The 20581-nt window shown below is 52.4% G+C and overlaps 1 protein-coding gene and 1 pseudogene across 1 annotated transcript; both read right to left on the minus strand.

Annotated features, from left to right (window-relative positions):
* Positions 1-951: 951 nt before the first annotated feature.
* GTF3C4 (general transcription factor IIIC subunit 4) lies at positions 952-20551 on the minus strand. The gene is made up of 5 exons (XM_016133891.2): positions 19704-20551; positions 12497-14320; positions 11048-11178; positions 8445-8533; positions 952-6817 (listed from the first exon to the last, which is right to left on the minus strand). The coding sequence occupies exons 1-5, from the start codon at positions 20046-20048 to the stop codon at positions 6753-6755; spliced, it is 2454 nt and encodes an 817-aa protein (XP_015989377.2). The 5' UTR covers positions 20049-20551; the 3' UTR covers positions 952-6752.
* LOC118600651 lies at positions 8169-8277 on the minus strand (annotated as a pseudogene).
* Positions 20552-20581: the final 30 nt, after the last annotated feature.

Raw genomic sequence — 20581 nt, forward strand, 5'->3', positions numbered from 1 at the left:
TTTCATTTTCCCGTCCTATTCCGTTGGTCTTCTCTCCTCCCTTTTGGGTTATTTTTGAACCATCGGCTGAGAAAACCTGCAGCCTCATTCAGACGAGCGGCTTCGCCCATTCTGTCGACGCGAAGGTTTAAAAGCGCCCGAGCCGGGGTCAGGTCGCCCTTCGTGTCACAGTCTTCCCCCCGGCTCTGCCTTTTCGATGCCCCTCGCTCCTGCCGCTCCTCGGAGCTGCCTCCCCCCGGCCGATGCCCTTCGAATGGGCCTTCAGCGCTGCTCTGCGGGGGACGCCTTACCCCCCATTTTCACTGGTCCGAGAGTGTCTCTACTGTCATTCTTAAAGGACATCTTCCGCCGAGGTCAGGGCTCCAGGTTGGCAGTCTCTCGCTTTCAGCGCGTGGAAGGCGCCTTCCGTGGCCTGCTCGCTGTCGCCGTTCCCGGCCAGGATGCAGCGGATGGTGGATCACTGCTCCTTTCAGGGCAATTCGTCTTTTGTCTGCGACTGCTCACGACTTTTCGAGTTTCAGCAGTTTCCGTCTACGTCGAGGCGCGTGCTTCATGCCGTCTATCCTGTCTGGTGTGTGCCCGGCATGTCCGGCGGTTCGCAGCAGGAGCGCTGGTCTGAGTTACGCAGCGGGATTCCCGCCGCGGGTACTCGGTTTGAGTACTCAGCAGGCCCCATTTAACTGACGTCGTTCTCACGTGCTCTCGCGCACCACTGAAGCTCGTACGTTTTCTGGCAAACGATCAAAGACGCACGGAGCTGATCCCGAGGCAGCTGCCCACGGCCGTTTCTCTCACGCGCATGCACACGCGCGCGCACGCACACACACACACACACACACCCACACCCCTCCTTCCTGCTCCGCTCACACCTGCGCAGGTGCTGCTCAGGCCTCAAGAGGTTTCCAAGCTTTGCTACGATCCATGTGGGCCCGAGAAAACAAGTACGCCATATACAAATAATTCTGTTGTTTATTTTGAATAAAAAAAGTGGCCAAGGTAACAATACTAGTGGCTCTGCATACAAAACACAAGATATTTGAGGTTGCTTCACATTTACAAAACTGCCATTATGTACAGCGCTGGATAGTCACAGCAGTGTTATTCGACTCTAAGGACGAGACTCACATGAGTTTGGGGGCATCCGAAATGGGAACAAGCTGAAAACTAATGGTCTTTCATTAACTGGAGAGTTGGCCAACCAGCTGACTGGGAAAGAAAGAGAGGATGTGCTACCCTTTTCTTTACTGATGACTAAAATAAGGTTGCCCCGCACAGGGCTGTCCACTGACAAGCACCCTCCACAATTCCCATTTCATTTGCTCTGTAATCTTCCCCACTTCAAACTTCCCCAGAAACGTCTGCCCTAACATTAGATGAAAGCTCGGGACACTGATGTACCATCTTCGGGAAAAGAAGGCCGAATAGTGCTAAGGATATGGCATGGTCTGGTTCCACCAAAGCTCAGTTCAGACCCCAAGAGGAAATCGACCCCCTCCTGGTCATTGGTTTTGAACTCACGGAGAAAAGTGAACCATGCTTCACCGGGAAGGTGGCAGGAAGTCACTCGCTCACTGTACACGTCACGAGCACCTACTCTGTGCAAGGCACTTGGCACTAGGTGCTGCAGGAGCCACCAGGACGAAGCGGACAGTTCCTGCCCTCGAGGAGCTTACAATCTACTCGTGAACACTATGTACATCTATACAACGGGAGCAGCAGCCGGGTTTTCCGGGGCGGGGGGCGGGGAGGGGCAGTTATGCCAAGCAAAATGCGGTGTCATTCTTAAAGTCATTTTATTTAAACACTAAAAATCTGTAACACGCCACCTAATCAGATGGCAAACATTAAAAACCATCTCCTTGTTATAACCTTAAGTTTTTAGACGTTCGTTCTTTTTATTTCAAAAAACGTCATATGTAAACATACACGAATTCGAAGCCGAGCACGAAGATCAGCACAGGCGCTGGGTAAACATGAAATATGTTCGCTACACACGACACGGACGTATTTTTCTATACAGTCTTATTCCTGTATAAACAAGTTTGATATTCACTGTCCTTTCATACATCAAAGTACACATCTGAGTCGAAGTCTTGAAAAAGACAGAATTCATTTTTGCATTTAATTCTGCATTAGTACCAAAATCAAAACACCCTAAACCCTGGCGGCCCATTAGCCAAACGTAAATGGTGAAGTGTGAACCGTCTCAAAGCCATCGCGGCCTCTTACGCTGTCCAACCTGACCACGTCACAGGACCTTTTTATGAAAGTAGCGGGAGCTGGTGATAGGAGGTAAGCAAAATTTCACCTTAGAAGTAAACATAACATTTAGAGTTCTGGAATCGAATTCTACCCGGCCCATTTACAGCGTTTCACCTAGGCGGCCCACACCGGTGTCCGTAGGAGAGCTTCGTCATTCCCCTTTTTCAGCTCCTCCCAAGCCTGCAATGAATGACCACGCCACGCTGGTAATCCACATATTGCTCCAAATAAACTCGCCAAGACCTGGGATTGTATATTAAGTCTCCCCGTCCCCCTACCCCAGAGCATGGATATAACTCAAAGAAAACGCAAGATAAGAAAAGCTGAATCACCTACCTGGGTAAAGAGGTTGGGGGAGAAATAGCCATAACCAAAAGAATTAACTTCTTGACAGGACGTCTTTATCAACAGCCATCGCCGGGTTAAACGTGTTGGAGCCCACACCAAGCTTTCGGAACAGCCCTGTCTTAAAACAAACCCTCTGCGTGCACATGAGGCTGCAGCCCCGCTACCGGACTCGGCCTCGCTGGCAAGTCCGAACACTGATTTGTGTCTGTGCCCTAGAAACGCGTTTGCAATCTTCTGCGAAGTCCCGCTGTGCCCCCAGGACTGACGCAACAGCGCTTTGGATCTCAGTAGGAGCCACTCTCCGTCCTGCAAAGTTGACTTAATTCACTTTAAGACGGTCAGATTTCACACGCTCTATAATCAGTTTGAAGAGCAGACGTCATGTCAGCGGACGCGAAGATCTTAACTCCAGAAACCTCTTTCAGCTTCAGAAAAGAACATTTCCAAGCTGTGTAACTCTGAGGCCTGAGACAGACTGTCGAGAACTCTGCTTGAAGCCGCCGCCTGATACTCAGACTCATAACTAAAATGAAGCAACTCTCTCCGGTTGGCTCCTTCAGAGGTATTTTAAAAATCTGACAACTCGAAGGGAAAGGCGAGACCCCTGAGACACTCTGCGGACTCACCGCGTGCTAAACGCCGCCTCCACACGGAGGGCGGGCTGCGAGCAGGAAGGTACAGGCGCCAGGAGTCGCGAAGCCACGCAGGGACCCGCAGCAGGCCACGTGGGCCCGCTGCAAAGAGAGTCATTTGTTTTGCTGTTTGTGCCTCATCTCTAAAACGAAAAAAGGGTCGAATGTACACTCCCCTTCAGAACTTTATGGCTGCCGACTCTGAAGACAACCCCTTCAGCTTAGCTTGAAGCAGAATTTTTGCTTGTCAAGAATAATCCTGGTTGGGGGGCGGGGACAGGGAGCCGGAATCTAGCACACTCCAGCCCAAAGTCCAGCCGAGAGTTAACTCCACCCTCTGAGAAACTAGAGTCCCGAAGGAAACACAGGATTTACCAAGCTAACAACTAACGCTATTACCTTTAAAAAGGAAAATTACTGTTTAATGGCTTTTTCTAGGAAGAGAGACACAACCATGTGATCTGGCTTTTAGAGATTTTATCCCCAATCTATTTTTCTTTCAAATATGAACTCTGTTAGCTCTGAGCCTGTCTCGAAGCTGAGAACAGAAGGGGACGGCTGGAGAGAGGGAGAGAGAGGGGGAGCGGGAGGCGGGAGGCGTCAGGGGCAGGCGGGAGGCACAGACCCTCGGCGGCACCAGCGACTCGACTCCCGGGCCTCGCCGCAGGCACGCCAGGCGCCCGCCGGGCTCCAGGGCGGTTTACCCGCAGGCGCGCCGTCAAACCGGCGCCGGCATCCTCCCTTTCACCAAGCACCGACAAGCGGCAAGTCCCTCCATTCTCGCCTGACGCCGTGATGGTCACGACAGAAGCCGTTTGAATACTGATTACCTTCAACATTCTTTAAACCTGATTAACCTGCGGAACTCACTAATAGGTCTAATCTACATGCTTCAACAGCAGCATTTTCAAAATCTTCTTAGGAGGGAGACGTGGAAAAATGTCACACTCAGCCACGAGCTTTGCCAGTGGTTCTAATAGCTTCTGACATTGAAAAATAATTGGTAGTTTGGCAGACATAATAGACGGAGATTGCCTGAGATCTGGGTGGCGGACACAGGAGGATTTCAGAATAAATCTCAGGCGTAACAAGCTATCAATTTCTTATCTGGAATAATAGGAACAAATTAACTCTAGGCAGATAAAGTGTGACACAGGTGTGCGGTTATCAGACTCCCCAAATGCAACAGTGTTGTCGCTTAGAAGGACTAATTGTATAGACTCCGCCCCTGCCCTTACACCGAGCGGGCCGTCACGTTCCCCAGCCATTCCTGACCCAGCGGTTACAGCGACAGCGGGAAAACCCTGACCAGAGCGGGGACATTCCAGGAAGGCAGAGGGTGGGGCAGGCTTAACGCAGGAGAAGCAGCGAGGAGACTCCCGGTGTCACCCCCGCTTCCCACCGGGCAACACCCCGTCGTCAGGGGCGCTGACCCTGAGTGAAAGCAAGAAGCCCACCGTGTTTGGGATGCCGCCTTTTACTCAAAATCGCTCATTCTCACAGGTCAGTGGATCAACCTCCACGGGTGGGGGCGGGCGGGAAGGGGCGCCCCCCAAAGGGGCGGGCAGAAATTCAGGCTGAGGCAGGGGCTGGCGGGAAGCTGGGCCCAGCCCCTGCGGACGGAAGCCTCGTTCCAGTAAAACGGTCGCCGTGTTTATTCCCATACAGACCCACGGAATAAGTCGGCAGATCCTCTTCAGTTAAGTCCTGAGAGTTAAACTCCCTTCAAAACACACAAAACACACAAGCGCTTTAAATACGAACTTAACGTAAGTTTTAGATGGCGGCAACAGCGCAGTCCCCAGTGATGATCAATCCACACTGACTCTGGTTAGGGACAGACGCGTAAGCGAAGCCGAGCCTTTCACGATCGTTGGACTGCGACACTGGACACAGCCCGTGTTCGCCGTCGCCCTCACGGTAAAGTGAGACGGGCGCGAGCGCGAGCCGCTGCGGCTGCACCGCCTTCGGGCTGGCGTTGCTGGCGGTTTCAGTGGCGACCGCTTCCTTCCTGCGCGTCCCCGAAAAGGCTGATCGGACCCGGGGGTCTGGCCAAACGCCATTCTTCACGTTACCACCGAAATGACAAAGGCAAGCGGAAAACTCCAGCAAATACATAATTACGGATTAGAGGCAAAACATCATTCCGAACAGGAAACGAGACATTTCACAGCGGACTGCCGCAAGGGCCTCTCGGGGGCTCTGCCCCCGCTGCACGCGAGGGAGGAGGAACCCAGGCTTGGCATGTTTCCTCCCGATGCCCCCCAGCGAGCAGGTGTTTCAAGAGTGAGGGCAAATGTCTTTCACTAAGGACACAAAATAAAAGCAGGGCCTGTTAGAATGAAGGCATGTAGTACGAGTCAGCAGTTCGCATTTCGTATTTCCCATCAAATACCCTTTCCGGAAGCATGTACCATTTTAAGGTGTGTGCATTACAGCCTTGTTGATTAGCACCAATCCCTGGGATACTTATTTTAAACATCCCAAAACACTGTAATTCCCAGAATGTCTATTTTTAGCTTTAGGATTTACAACCAGTCAACACCTAACATCTCTTAGCAGCCCGCAGAAAACGCCTGCGTTACGAACACCAGACTTTCGCAGAGAGGAGAGACCCCGGGCCCTGCCGGCCGAGCCGCGGGCACTCACGGCACTGAGCACGGTGTCCACACCTCGGGGCTGCCCGCCTCCTTCCAGGAGTCTCTAGGTAGACGCTGCACTCCTATACCGGACACAAATGACACGTCTGGGGGCGTCGACATTAAAAATACTACGAGTTTTAATTTAATACTAAAAGGAGAAAATATTCTTTTTCCTCTTTGTAGAAACATCTCATGGAGGTTATCACAGTTAGGTCTGAAGCAGGGACGTGACACGGGTGAACTGGAACACTCGACCTCCTCGGACATCCAGGAGTCGGGGCAGGAAATGGGACGACCTAAGAGATCATTAGAGTAAGTCACGAGAGTCACTGGACCACCTGATACATTAAAACCAATTTTAGTCTTGGCTTCAACCTCCCAAAGATAACGGCTTTGGGAAAATGTCATCCATGTGCAGGAAAACTAATCGGGGGGCGCAGACGTGCCGCTGTGTGTCGAGGACGTCGCCGCTGGCCACGCGCTCAGACGCTCAGCTTCTGCTGGTAATTGAAGCTCCCGGAGCCGCGGGCAGCGCCAGGCCGAGGTCGGGGATGAAAGCCCAGCGCGGCCCAGCAGGGCCCTCGTCCCCACTCTCCGGAGGAGGTCGTTCTGTTCCCAGAAACGAGAGGGCACCGGTTCACACCGCTTCGGCCACGACTCTCGGACAGTACGCGCTGCTCACTGGGTCGGGAGTGGGGCGGACGCTCATCTCCGGACGACGGAAACCTCGGCACCCGCCATTTTAGAGGCATGCTCTAGTCCCTGGAGACAGACGACGCCCTCCGAAGGGGTCCCCAGGGCGCGGGGTGCCGTCGCGAAGAGCACTCCCCTCCGCGCAGGAGTCCGGGCTGCTGGTCTCCCGCCGCCGTCAGAACACGGGAGAGTCGCAGAAAGGGCAGGGGCTCTGCAGCAGCCTCTTGATCCAGTCAGGGTCTGCCGAGGAAGACAAAGGCTGAGCGTCAGCTTCAGAGAGGGCAGGCGGACGGGACGCGGGGCGGGTGGCCGCAGCGGCAGGAGGCGGCGCCCATGGGCCCAGCGCCTCCCCCCACCGCTCCCGAGGCTGGACTAAATCTGCGGCTCCCAGAGCTGAGTGGGACGGAATTTTCATCCTTCAGCAATGACACGGGAAAATAAGGGTGCCGGGTGGGGGTTCGGCACACGGAATGTACTGTTTCGACGACTACGTTTCTTTCTGAGAGTGTACCCTACATAAACTGTTAACGCTAGAATAGCCCCTTTTATGCAATGGTAAGAATGGTCATTTTAAAATGTGCATTACTTGGAGAAATGGAAGCAGGGTACCACCGAGGCCACACCTCTTCCCCTTCTAGAAGCCCCGGTCTGCGACCCGCCCTGCGCCACCGCCTTCGGCGCCCACACAGCCCCGGGCTCCCCAAAAGCCGCACGTGGCTCAACGGAGAGCCAGCTGGCGGGTGTGTTCTTTAAATCTGTTCAAATCTTTTCCTGATTTTCTGCCCAAGTAGCATACTAATTGTCAGTTGCAGTGGGTGTGGATAAAGTCCCCAAAATTTATTTCAAAATGATCCAGCAAGAGGAGGGAGGAGGTCGGGGACCGCGGCGAAACGCGAGAGGCTGGGAGTCGGCAGCCTGAGCAGCTGGCTCGTGGGCGCGAGGGTTTGGCATGCTCTTTTCTACACTGTTCTACACGGCTGAATTTTCTAGAATAAAAACTTAAAACAGAAAACAAGCTGCCAACCCACCGACTTCTCAGAACTGGAAAGCGTCAGAGTCGGCCAGTTAAGGTGAAAAATCGAGAATCAGGGTGCACGGCATGCAGAACGTTTCTGCTCTACTTCACTGCGGCCAGAGACCCCCTGACACGCGCGTGCGCGTCCACGCGCGTGTGCGGCCAGCTCATTTGGCTGGGGTGTGATGTTAACGAACCTTGGGTCATAAACGCCTTCACGTGGCATTTCCCTCGCTAGTCCCTTGCCTGCATCGATCATCTTATTTCCAGTGAGTTATCTCAGAAATGTGGGCTTTGTCACCAGGCCATCGGAAAAGAATAAAGGCCATCCAGAAAAGAAGCCCCTGCGTGGCTCCAGAAGAGCAACTCCAGGCGCGGGCCCTGTCACCGGGTTAGCAATGCTGTCCCTGTACACACGATCACCGCAGAGTTTTCATTCAATCTAATCTATATGTGCCAAGTAAGACAAGCTCCAAGACTTTTTTGAATGAATAATTTGTTTGCAGTGACAGAACAGCAAACTTACTCACTTCCTAAAATGCAATATGTACTTTAATGTGACCTTTTTTTCCCCCACACCTACGGCACCTGGTGGTCTCCCATCCAAGCACTAACCAGGCCCAACCCTGCTTAGCTTCCGAGATCAGATGGGACCGGGTGTGTTCAGGGTGGTGTGGCCGCAGACAACATGACCCTTCCTGAAGACCGTTCTTTAGCGAGTTGCGGCTTCGTGCTAACACCGGGAGCCGCGGGACGAGCCTCTCACCGCCCCGCAGCCTTGGACTGAGAGGCGAGCAGCGCGACCGGCCACCGTGCGGCTGGCGCTCAGCCTCGCGAGGCGGGGGTGCTCACCTTCGGGGGCGGGGTGGCGCGCGATGCTGTCGTGCAGCAGACACCTCCGGTAGATCAAGCTCTGGCAGGACTGGTAGGTTAAGAAGCACCTGCGAGACAGACAGACGTGCTCGTCAGCTCCACGGACGCCCGGGGCGAGGGCAGCGCGGCGCCGCGGGGAACTCGCCCAGACCGCTGCTCTCCGCCGCACGCCAGGAAGCGAAGGGCGACAGACAGCGTGTCCCTCTGCACAGCACGGCGGCCGGACCCACGCCGCCCACGCTGCGAAGAGAAGCGCGAGACGCAGCGTCCTCTCCGCCCGGCCTGCGGCCCCTTCCGGGCCTGTCGGCAGCTCGGGGACACAGTTCCAGCCGCCCGAACCCGCCCGACTCCGAGCGTTGGGCATGTGAAATCATCCTCGTCAGCGGTTTGCACGATCAGGTGTAAGAACCTGGGTACGAACCTGGGTACGGTGGGGAGAGCCGGAGGCTCCCGATGTAGAAGACGAAGAGGGGACGGGACCCGATGGCCACAGCTTCCAGCTGCCCAGCGGCTTGTCCCCGAGCACCCCGGGACCGGGCCGGGTGGGGACGGTGGAGCGCCCCGCACAGGGGTGCACTGGGAGCTGCGGGGAAGGTTTTCCCAAAAGACAGCGGTTTCTTAAGTTCAGTGACCAAGAAGCACAGAAATGCAAAGAGGAAGGGAGGCTGGGGGAGGGGACGCCACGCAGGTTCACTCGGGTCAAGACGCGGGAGTCCAGGAGGGACGGCGCCCCGGGCGGGGCGTGGGGAGGGCCCTCCTCACACGGGGCCGCGCGGCGGGGCTCTGGCCCCGACTCCAGGCAGCAAAAACGAAAACGCCTTGCTGCCGTGCCCGCCTGGGGGACGGTCACGCGTGGCGGTCACGCAGGGGCACTCTGGGGCCGGGGGCTGGGTTCTGGCTCTGTCGCCAACACCTCCGTGCCCGGGGGCCAGTTACTGAGCCTCCCGGGCGCCTCTTTCCATCTGTAAGAACGGAACTAATGGCGTCGGCACTCCGCAGAGGCGCAAGTCGACTACGCTGCGAGCGTGGACCCCACTCTCCCCTAGAAACGTCCGAACGGTCACATTAGAAACAGCGCGGAACACAATAAAACTGGAAAATAATCCACGATCCATCCTAAGGGAGCGAACAGTGGAACACCCACACGTGGGAGAGAAAGAGCCGACGGCCGTTCAGAACGGGGGGCGGGAACTGCCGTGGGAAGCCTCACAAGAGAACCGGCGAGTTGTGAGGTGGTATGTGCGTCGCGATCCTGTTTTTGTTAAAAATAAATTTAAAAATTAACAGTGCCTACTGTGTACTAAGCATTGTTCCCGAATTGTCATGAAAAATACAAACATTTCCTGTCCTCATACAGCCTCCTATTAGAGGAGGGAGAAAGACAAAATGTAAAAAATACATTAAATGGAGATAATTGTTAGGTAGATACGAAAAAGCAAGGAAGAGCGACGGAGAGGGGAGGGGCATCAGGAGGGTGGTACAATTTCAGGTAGCGCAGGCAGAAAGGCTTGACTGACACAGGGACACCTGCTGGGGGAGCATTCCAGGAAGAGAGAGACCGGCCAGCACGGCCCTCCAGACGTGGGAGGGCCGCCTCGTGCACGCCGGTGGGCCCGGAGTGAAGTGAGCGGGACAGACAGCCAAGAGGCGAGGCCGGGGTGACGGGGGCCAGCTGTGCGGCCTCGGTCGCCGAGAGGATTCTAGCTTTTACTCATCAGAAATGAGTAGCCCCTGGAAGGCTCTGAGCAGAGGGTGACACGACCTAACAAGGTCTTAACAGGATCATAATCAGGGTGATACTGAAAACATGCCGGCGGGGACACAGAAGGGAGGCGAAGACCAGGGAACAGAAATAAACTGGGCAAGAGACGACGGCGTGCTGGGCCAGGGCTGCGGGGGTGGCGAGGAAGGCCGGTCGGGTCTGACAGGCCTGGGAAACCTCCAGGCCGACACGCTGAGGAGACGGTTCGGCACATGAGTCGGGACTGCGGGGGGGAAATTTGGGCTAACGCTGTATGTTTAAGTCGCCAGTGTTCTGAGGACATGCGACTGCCAAGGCGGTGCCGACAGAAGAGAAACAGGTCCCAAGATGGACGTCAGGAGTGAAGCGGAGTCAGCAAAGACCACGAAGAACGGAGAGTCAGAGGTGGGAAGGAAAGCAGGGGGCTGTGCCCCGGGCAGGGTGAAGTGCTTCAAGGGGCCACTGTATCCGTAAGAGGGGGACACGCTCCCTCTGAGAGTGGGATCGGGGAGGGACGGGAGGACGTCTACCTCCTATTATAAAGTTAGACAAAGTACATGAGTGCTTTTGGGTCCACTAACGCCAACTTTAAAGAATTTAATGCTACTTGAAAGGAAAACAGTATTACCAAAATCAACGCCTACATAAATCAAGCGGCAAAAACTGCCGTCAAAGGACGCCTAGCTTTCGTCGGACCGGAGGAAGGAGCCAGGCCGGGGTTAATGGCAGCAGCTTCCTCCAGCCCCGCGGCCCCAGCGGCGCGCGCCTCGGGTAAATACAGCGCTTCGTGCCGCACAGGACTGCTGAGTGCGCAGAGGCGGGTGCAACGTCAACGACTCACCGGAGCCAAATGTGGCCATTGGAGCAGACGGCCTGCTTGCGGTCTGTGAACGGCAAGATCTCTTTACACAAACTGCAGTGCTCGGGGAAAGTCTGTTTGTTCATCTTCTTTGAAATGTGTCCGATCAGCACCTGGCGAGACAAAAGCGGCGGCAACGTTTAGCGGGCCGGGCCCCCTGCAGAAAGCCCAGTGACGCGCAGGAGCGGGGGCCGATCGGGCGGCCCTGTGCCCGGGACGGGGGCTCTGCGTTTCCGTCATGCTCTGTGAAATGTAAAGAGGCCTCCAACATGTGTCAGCTGGCTGGGGAAGACAAAGTCCTTCAGGGGCCCTGTGACCACAGGGCAGGCCGTAGCACTGAAGGAAAAACCCTTCTGAAAACCAAGATCTTGTTACTTGCCTTGGTTTAGCTGCTTCTGAAACAAGGACTTCAGAATTCTGTTAGAAGACAAAATATTTAGCTATTACTTACGTTTTGGCTTTAAGAAGGAAAAGTATAATTACAGACAAAAATGACATGAAATGCTAACTTTGTAGAACTGCCCAAATGTCTATTCCTCAAGAAAGGCTTACGGAGTAGAAAGACAATTGGGACTTAAAAGCACTGGTTTCACCTCCTGACTCCCGGAGATCCCTGATGGACCTGGTCCCTGAGCCCGCAGTCCGGGAGCCATCGACCCCACGGCAGGGTCCCCAGCGCGAGCGGTGAGGGGTGAGGGAGGGGCGGGCAGGCTCCAGGTCTCCAGAATTTTAGTGGCTGTTAGCTCGAAGAAAGGCTCCCCGATGGCAGATTCTGGGCAGCACTGAGCCACACGGAGTTAAGGACTGTTTTCTGTCGGAGCTCTCGGGACCCTAAGGGAACAGTGGGCTCGAGGAACCTCTCAGAGGGCTGTGGAGGGCGCAGCATCCCCACGCCTGGAACCCTAGTGCTGTCAGGGAACTTGAATTCTGGGGAATACAGTTTGGGTAACATGGTATTTTTTTGTAAAAACACCACGAGCAATACGTTTACCGTATATGCCCTTTTTGACTAAATCAGAAGTCTCGAGTCCTTTCCAATGGAAACAATCCCCCCTCTAAAGCCCCCAACCCACTGCCCCCTTAAAAAAAACCTTTTGCAAACAGCAAGGGACAGGAGCACCAGCGTCCAGGGCTGTGACTGCCTGGTCACACACTACTCTCCTCGGCACAGCCCCCTCGAGCTCATCTTCGGCCTGGAAACCTCGTCTTGCAAACCTTGCGTGTCATTCACAGCCACCGCGAGAGGAAGAACAGAAACACTGCGTGCGACATGAACGCGTCCTCTGCACCAGCCCGTGACTCCCGTTTACTCTCCAGCACCTCATGCCCAGCGACCACCGAACACCACGGCAAAGCAAAAGCCGAGCTGTAGGACTTCAGCTTAGGTCACTTCTTGCCACGGCTTCGGCGTTCTCGCTAGTCAACACCTACCCGTGCGGTCCGGTCATCATACTCCTCGTCGGACATTAGGAAGTTGCAGAGGCCCCTGGTGGGGATGCTGGTGTTCTCGGTGATCCAGGTGTGCAGGTACACCTCTCCTAGGACTCGCTTCATGTGCTCCCTGGTCAGGTGCACTTCCACGGCTTCGATTTTCCCTTGGATTTCGAGGAGTTTCTCTTCCATCGGCTCACGGCCTCCAGCATCTCCGGACTGGGCAAGGGGGTCCTCTGTGGGGTCCTCTGGGTCCCCTTCTTTGCTCCTCTCCTGATGGGTCTGCCTGGTCACCTGTTTGGAGGAAGTGCCCTCTTGCTGTTCACCCTCAGCAGTGCCCGGCCCAGGCGAGTCAACCAGTAAGCTTTTCGCGTCCTCGTGGCTGGGCTTCCATAAGGCTTCCGAAGGGGTTTTCTGCATCGACTGGTAGAGAATCCTCAGGAGGAAGAGTTTGAAGCGCCAGAAGTAGGTGGCCCCACTGCTCTCGATCTTTTTTTCCAAAGCTTCTTGTAAAAACTGAGGGATATGTTTGTCTTTCAAGATCTTCCAGCGTACGAGGTCTATCAAATCCACCTGCTTAAAGAGATTTTGAACTGAAGATTCCAGGAGCTGAGCAGCTGCCTCTTCGAAGGTTTTGAGGGTGACGAACTGGACCTGGTAGTTTTTGTTGACGGGATGCAGGCCATTGACCATGCCCTCCGTGGTGATGACGGCCAGGTACGCGCCGCACGGGCTCACCGCGATCCCGTGTGTCCTCACCGCACCAAACACGTCCGAGAGCTTAATCAGCTGGTGTTCGAACTTCAGGGCGACGTCTGTGAAAATGGGAATCAGCTGCCTCACCTTCCCGTCGCTGGAGCAGGTGTACACGGTGCCGTTCTGCTTGTCCGCGGTCATGGAGACGATGGGCAGCGAGTGAAGGCCCGTGACGTGGGAGTTGTGGACGTTCAGACCTGCTTTGGAGATGAGCAGGAGACACCAGAACACGTAGGGCCCTCGCGCGGCCACCACCAGGCTGCAGCTGCACTTCTGGTACGGGTGATAGAGCGGGACGCACTTGATGCTGTGCACTGGCAGCTGGTCCATCTCCTTCCACAAGACGACCGGCTGCCTCAAAGTGAAGTAGCCTTTCACCGCCTTGAGGTTGACAGGCAGGATTTTCACAGGTCCGAAGGCGCTGCCCACTATAAGGCCGCTCATTTTCCGATTATTGTGCTCGTACTCCCACCAGAACAAGACGCTGGGAGAGCTGATTCCTGACTCGATTGTGCTGCACGAGGAGATGGACTCCTTGCCTACGAACGGCAGCTGGAACTGCCACACGGCAATGTCGCCGTTCTCGAAGAGGACTGCCAGGAGCACGCTGCCCACGTCCCGGCACTCGTTGTTGTGCTTGACCTGCTGAGTGGTGCAGATGGCCGACCACTCCATCCTGACTGCCGTCTGCATGCTGTGTCTCCTCTGGAACTCGGCGAAGTCGCCCAGGTTCCCTTCCGGAGCCTCGCTTTTGGAGAGCCTGTAACGGGTCTCATGAAGACGTTCTCCATACAGCTCAGTCAGGTCGACCAGCTGGACCCACTGCAGCCTGTTGAGGTTAGCCTGGACGGTCAGGCGGTTGTCCATGGTCAGCGCTGCCAAGAGGCACCTGCCGTTAGCATCGCAGCCCATGGGGGACCAGCTTGTGTATTTGAATCCCCTCATCGGTGGCAAAGCCTTCCCCTCGGGGTTGAACACCCGGTCCAGCATGAAAGTCTGACTGACCGCGGGGTCTTTAGAGGTGGCGAATTTCTCCTTACACTCAGCGACTTCTGCTTTTGAGCCAACCTGAAAACGAGATGTAAAAACGATCAGATAAATGTTTCTCTCCAGGAATATATTTACGTTACTTAGGGTGTATCCACTGATTTACATTAATCTATACGGTAACTTTGTATCAATTCTGTTAATTTTGGTATGACACGCACTTGAAAGATCAAGTATGTGTCTAAAATTAAACAAAAATTTACTCAGAAAATGGTGATTTTTTTAAAGGATCAGAATAAAAGTCTTTATTATTCATAGCCTGGTTACCACCTTCTTTTTAGAATCAACGTTGCAACAAGGACAACAGAGATGGACTTGATTTGTAAGCGTCAACAGGGCATTTGGCTGAACTAGTCACAAAAATAATAAAGGTGTTAAAATTCACAAAAATATGCATCTCTGATACAGCTAGATATTTGGATTTTTACAATATCTTGGCAATACAGATGCAAACTCTAAGTTTTCTATCTACAGTTTCACATACGAATTATGCTGAAAGCTGCCCAACTGCTTTGCCCACTGTTTCTATACGGTAACGTCCACCCCAATGAGAGAATCTGCCGCCCCTGAACATTCCCACCCCTGCCTTCCGCGGCTCCCTTGCCTGGGATGCTCTTTCTTCCGATCAACCACCCTACAGGCCTCTGAGATCATTCTAGCTCTCCTTCTTCTCTCCCTCCTCCAAGGTTTTAACATACATCACTTAGTGCCTTGCCGAGTGACGGCGAGCTCTTTAAAGATGGAAGAAATAAGTGACCAAAAGAAAGTGGTCCATAAGAAAACAGCCAGGAAGCCTGAAGCCGGAAAAAAAGCAGAGGTCAACTAAAACATGGTTTCTGTCACGCCAGAAACACGAAGAGACCTGACCGACGCGCTGGAGAGGTGGACAGCAGAGAAAGAGGGCGGAGTCTCTCAGTTCCTCTCTATTGTCAACTCCCTTTTACGCAGAGGCTGATCTGCTAACTAGAAAGGGTAGAAAACACGGTTAAAAAGGGACTTGAGCCTAAGACACCTACAGATATGATAAAAGTCACTGTAAATGAGTTCAAGTCTCCAAGCCCAGGGGAATTACACACTCCAGGACACAGAAAGAACTTGGAAGATGTAGGACTCAGAATCCCTAACCACGTTCCTGATAAAGCTTTGGCCAACTGGAAATGTGTTAGAAAACCAGGGGGCAACAAATCATTTTAAAAATATCCCCCAAATGGTAAATAGATGACAAAAACCACCCATTAAGCCGGACAGGAAATTCTTCAATGTATTAACAAATGAACGGTTGTGTAGACAGCAGTGACCATTACAAACTAGCACAGGATAACTGGAAAAACTTAATCTTATTCTCTTTTCTGCTGGAGCTGATCAATGACAGAATAAACAGGTATATAAAATGAAAGTTGTCCAACAAACGAATCAGATAACTAACTTTTCCTAAAGTGTGTCACACAGACTACTACTCTCTTACATTGTCCCTTAAAAAAGAGTTCTGTGACTATACATCATTGCCCCTGAAGTGTCACAGGAGCACATTAAATGCCTTGGCCAGGGAGCCACTGTAGAGACTTACATTAACCAGATTATCCAAACTTAAAAAAAAAAAAAAAAAAAAAAAAAAGAACCTTTTCTGAGGGTGCCATCCTAAAGAACACTCCGGAAATGGTGTCTTGGGAAGAATATCTTGATTTTAGAAAGGCATTTTAGGGTTGTCTCTCGGGGACACTAGGGACATGCTGGAGAAACACAGTCTCGAAATTCCAATGACAGGTGCAGCTGGCCAGCCAGTTAATCAAATAATGCTGAGGAAAGCCCAGAGCTTTGTATGCTAGGTCAAATTTAAAAGATGACAGTCAAGCCCCACATAATGCCTGAAACCTGTGCTCTGCTGCCTGCCTGCCTAGGTTCAAATCCTGTCTCTCTCACACACTGGCTCTGGGACCCTGAACAAATTGCTTAAACCTCTACCCCTGATTTTCTCATTTACAAAGAAAAAATAATAATACATATGTCATAGAGTTAGGAAGATTAAACAAATCAATATACGTAAAGCATACATTAATAAGTGCTCAATATGATGAGCACTTGTAATATTGTAGGTAAATAAGAATAGGTGAATTCACTACATATAAAAGCTACTATAGAATTTCAAGTACACTTACAGAATTTATAACCCAAAGCAGCATCACAAGATGAAATAAAAGAAGCTCAAGCAATTCCTAGCCCCACTGATGGCAGGAATTCTTGACAGGATGGAGAGAAGCGTGGATCTGGACCAGCAGGGAAATTCCTCATGGTTTCTGCAGCAATTTCTAGTATACTAGTTTGAATGAGCCTACTGCACCTCCCCCCAACTCTCCATATCACAAAACTAGTTAACAAATTAAAACAAGTACCCAGATGCCCAAGGACTATATGCTTGAATCCAGCTGCCAGAAGCCCACCCCTAGCCAATCATTTAATTACATATTATCCCATTTCTAGTTGGCCTCTGTTACTACTAATTGCTACATACTTTACGAACACCTAACAAATAAAAACTCACTTAAAGCTATTAGAGGGCAAGTTTCTTGAAGGCAAGAATATGAGTCCAAAGATAGGCAACAGTTACTAACTTAATGTAACAGACGGAACTAATACTTGCTAATGCTCCCAAGGCTGATACACAACAAAAGTACTTAACATGTATATTATTAGAATTTGTAACTGTCAACAACTAGGTGATTCACTAATCAGCAGCCCAATGGGAAGAAAAATTGCAACTTATTCTTAAATCGTGATTTTATTGCTTTTGAGGTTTATATCATATAACCTCAGTACCCAGGACAGTAACTTGAAAATAGTGGATATGTGAACTATTATGTAGCTGCATATTTTCCTGAAATTCATAATCTAAATAACAGAATCATAGCAAAAGCTTCAAAGAGGTTTAACAGCTAGCCTTCTAGCAGTGCCACGCACTAAAACTGTGATCCCAGTTGCAGAACGTCCACTCTCTGTGTGAGAGCAAAGGCAAGCTGGACAGCACTGACATGATTTAAATCCCCACGGACTGTCGATGGGTAGAGGTATCAAAGAACTGATGTAGACTTTTTACATTCCTACTGTTTCACCGGTTTTATCCCAGGGGTCGCTTCTAGGATTGCAGAGACAAGTCTGCGTTCCTTTACCAGGCGGTCCTAGTCTACTAAGACTGCTGACTGATGGTCTGTGTGATGCACAACCCAAAGAACAGAACAGAAGGGGAAGATGCCACTAATGAATTTCAGGTGAGCTATCTATCAATGACGATGGGGCTATAAACATTCCCTAATAACGTTAGACAGTTGTGGAACCAATGATTGAGTCAAATTTTTATTGCAATACAACAGACATCTTCATAGTCACAGCCACAGCACATTTATCTAGACTCTTATTCCTTCATGCTGGTATGACTGTATTTTTTACCTTGAGCATTTACAGTGTGTTTATGTGTATGCGTGTGTACGTGCATAAATATCCACATGTGCAATTTCATCTTCCAAAAGATCTAAACATGATGGGTTTTATTATCCTTTTTTACAGATAGGCCTATCTTGCTGTCTTGTGCCAAAGCCCAGTCTCTTAACCTCTATTTTATATTGACCCCAACAATCATCTTCTTGCCTGCAGCTCAGCTGGATTCATATTCCTGAACCAGTTGGGCCAATCCATGCTTAAGAAGCTTTAATAGCACCTTAGCACTTTCTACACCGAAGCCAGCTTCCTCAGACTGACCTTCGAGGTTCCCAAACTGGCCTCGCCTTACTTTCTCTGACTCTCTAGGAGAGCTACGTGAACTTATCTGTTGGACCCATCATTACTTACACCAAAAATAGTACATTATGTTCAGGACTTAAATATGTATGTGCATGAGACAGACACCTCACCTGGATGCTCCTCCCTCCCTTCTCTCATAACCCAACACTACCTTGTTTCAGGTCTGCTGCAGATCTGCCACCAGATAACAGTGCCTTCCTTCACTGTTCTTTCCTTCCTTTCGATTCTCTCTGTGATAGTATCGAACCTCTACTGTATTGACACACAGACTTAAATTTTCTCTAGCTGATGTACATAAACAACAGTAAGTTCCTTTCAGCAGCAGATACACCTTGGAACACCCCTTCCTTCTGCCTCCCTCCTTCAGGGCTTCTCAACTTCATAGCATCAATAGCATCTGTTCCCCTCATTTGGTTAAACTGGAACCAATTTGTTCATATCTTCTCCGAGAAGATCTTAGAGGTTTTACTCATACAAGCTTACCAATGATCTAATTTAACACCAAGATGTCTGTTTAAAACTTAGGATTCACAGTTTAGTTTTTTTTTTTAAACTTCACTTTCACATAAATGTGTTCTCTGAAAATAGATACGTCACTTCACTGGGTCTGTCACTACCTTATATAACACTATTGTTTGTTCATGACTGCTAAAGAATGTAAGTTCCCTGAGGGCAGGGACTTTGTTTTGTGCACTATCTTATTTCCGGAACCGAAATCAACGCCTGCTGACACACAGTGGTATTTAAGTATCCATCGAAAGAGTGAATATACACTTTTGATAGATCACACATATGCACACGGATCTTTAAAGGAAATATTTAAAGTTTTGATACTGTACTTGTAAACGACGAAAATGAATGATATGACTTACTAATTTTAAACAAATGGATTTGAAAGTGATATTAAAACAGTAAAACTTCGGGAACCCTAATGTTCTGACACCAAACTTAGTGTGTATGAAGCTGAAAGCACTATATCTACAGAGATGTTGGACTTGAAGTTTAAGAACTGCATTTCTTTCCAGAAGCTTTATTTTTCTTCCTACATCCCAAATATTTTTACCTATTCAGAAAAAACTGGAGTACAGACTCGGAGATTCAGTCTTTGCCCATCTGCCCAAGATGAGGACCATTCCTAATAAAGTCGCTGGAACAGTTAAGACAATGGAAAGGACCAAGCTTTCTTCTCCAAAGCAAAAGAGGAGCAAAAGGAAGATACATCACAGGGAACAAAGCCAGCCAAGGGCCTCGGGGCGTCAGCCCCAGACAATAGGAGCTCCGGTGGAGGCAGGTCTGGGGCTGGGTCAACAGGGGGTGGAGTCTCAGAAAGCACCGCCACCGAGAGTAATCGGCGCCAGCAGCCTGCCAGATGCGGGGACCGGAGACCAGGCTCCGAGGGGACCTCCCAGTTACACGCGTGTGTCGGGAGGGGTGCGTGGTCCGGAGCACTGGGCACAACAGCTGCAAGGTTTTGTGTTCGTTTTGCCAGCCACCGCAACCCTGGCCGCTTAACCCCTACGTGCTGGGAGCGAGGAGCGGGATCCCGGGACTCCCCAGGGGACGGTGCCGCGGCCGAGGGAGGCGGGCAGGGCTGGGGCCCGCGCTGACTCACTTTGAGAAGGCAGCTGTTGAGAGGGGCGGGCACTGAGGTGCGGTGGATGACCAGGTCCTGGCCCGGATTGTGCACGTCGCAGATGAGCTCCAGCACGGCGATGCTGCGGGCAGTGGACACGGACACGCGGTGGTCTTCGGACCAGGCCAGCGGCTCCAGGCCGCTCGCTGCATACTGCAGCTTCACGGCCGGCTCCCGCCGAGTCACCAGGAGGCGGAACGCGGCGCTGGGCCCGGGGACCGCGTCGGCCACCGGCTCCTTCCCGCCCGCGTCGCCCTCCTCCTCCTCGGCCGGCGCAGGCCCGTCGGCCGCGGGCCCCACCCGGGCCTTGTCGGCCGCGTTCATCTCCAGTCCGATGCAGACCCCCGATCCCCCCCGGCGCGCCAATCCCGTGTCGCCGCCCCGGGGATGCCTCCCGCGCCGCCGCCACTGGCCCCCAGCGCCCTCCGCGGCGGTTCTCTTCCCCTCAGGCCCGGAGCGCCGCAGAGCCTGGAAGGACCCCGCCGTTGCTAGGCGACCCAGCCTTGCCAGGTGGCTAAGGCGCTGCCTGTCTAGAAAACTAGAGACCTCTGCGGGCCGGACCGAGGCGCCGGGCTTTGTCTCCCGGTGACCGAGCCCCAGACCCTTTCGGTGACCTTTTCGAACCGCTGAAGTGCTGGGGAAACAGTAACCCGGCAGCAATCGAAGGAAATGTTGGTTAGATGGCGCACGGCCTCTTGTTCCTCCGAGGAGCCCTAACAACTTCGCAAGCGTGAACTCAGGGGTCGAGTGTCACTTGGCGTTCCCTGCCCCAGGCCACGCCACGAGGGACGCCAAGCGGGGCGGCCACCGTGGGGGCGGCGGGACCCGGAAGGGGAGCGGCCGCAGGAGCCGGCGGG

This window comes from Rousettus aegyptiacus, unplaced genomic scaffold (assembly GCF_014176215.1).
Source record: "Rousettus aegyptiacus isolate mRouAeg1 unplaced genomic scaffold, mRouAeg1.p scaffold_m13_p_3, whole genome shotgun sequence".
NCBI lineage: Eukaryota > Metazoa > Chordata > Mammalia > Chiroptera > Pteropodidae > Rousettus > Rousettus aegyptiacus.

What these genes read in the sequence shown, in the direction of transcription:
- GTF3C4 (XM_016133891.2), bottom strand. Translation starts at nt 20,048, where the DNA reads ATGAACGCGGCCGACAAGGCCCGGGTGGGGCCCGCGGCCGACGGGCCT. An exon ending in AATGGCCACATTTGGCTCCG is followed by an intron (nt 8,534 to 11,047) that starts GTGAGTCGTTGA and finishes TCTGTCTCGCAG; the next exon opens with GTGCTTCTTAACCTACCAGT. An exon ending in GCGCCACCCCGCCCCCGAAG is followed by an intron (nt 6,818 to 8,444) that starts GTGAGCACCCCC and finishes CTTCCTCGGCAG; the next exon opens with ACCCTGACTGGATCAAGAGG.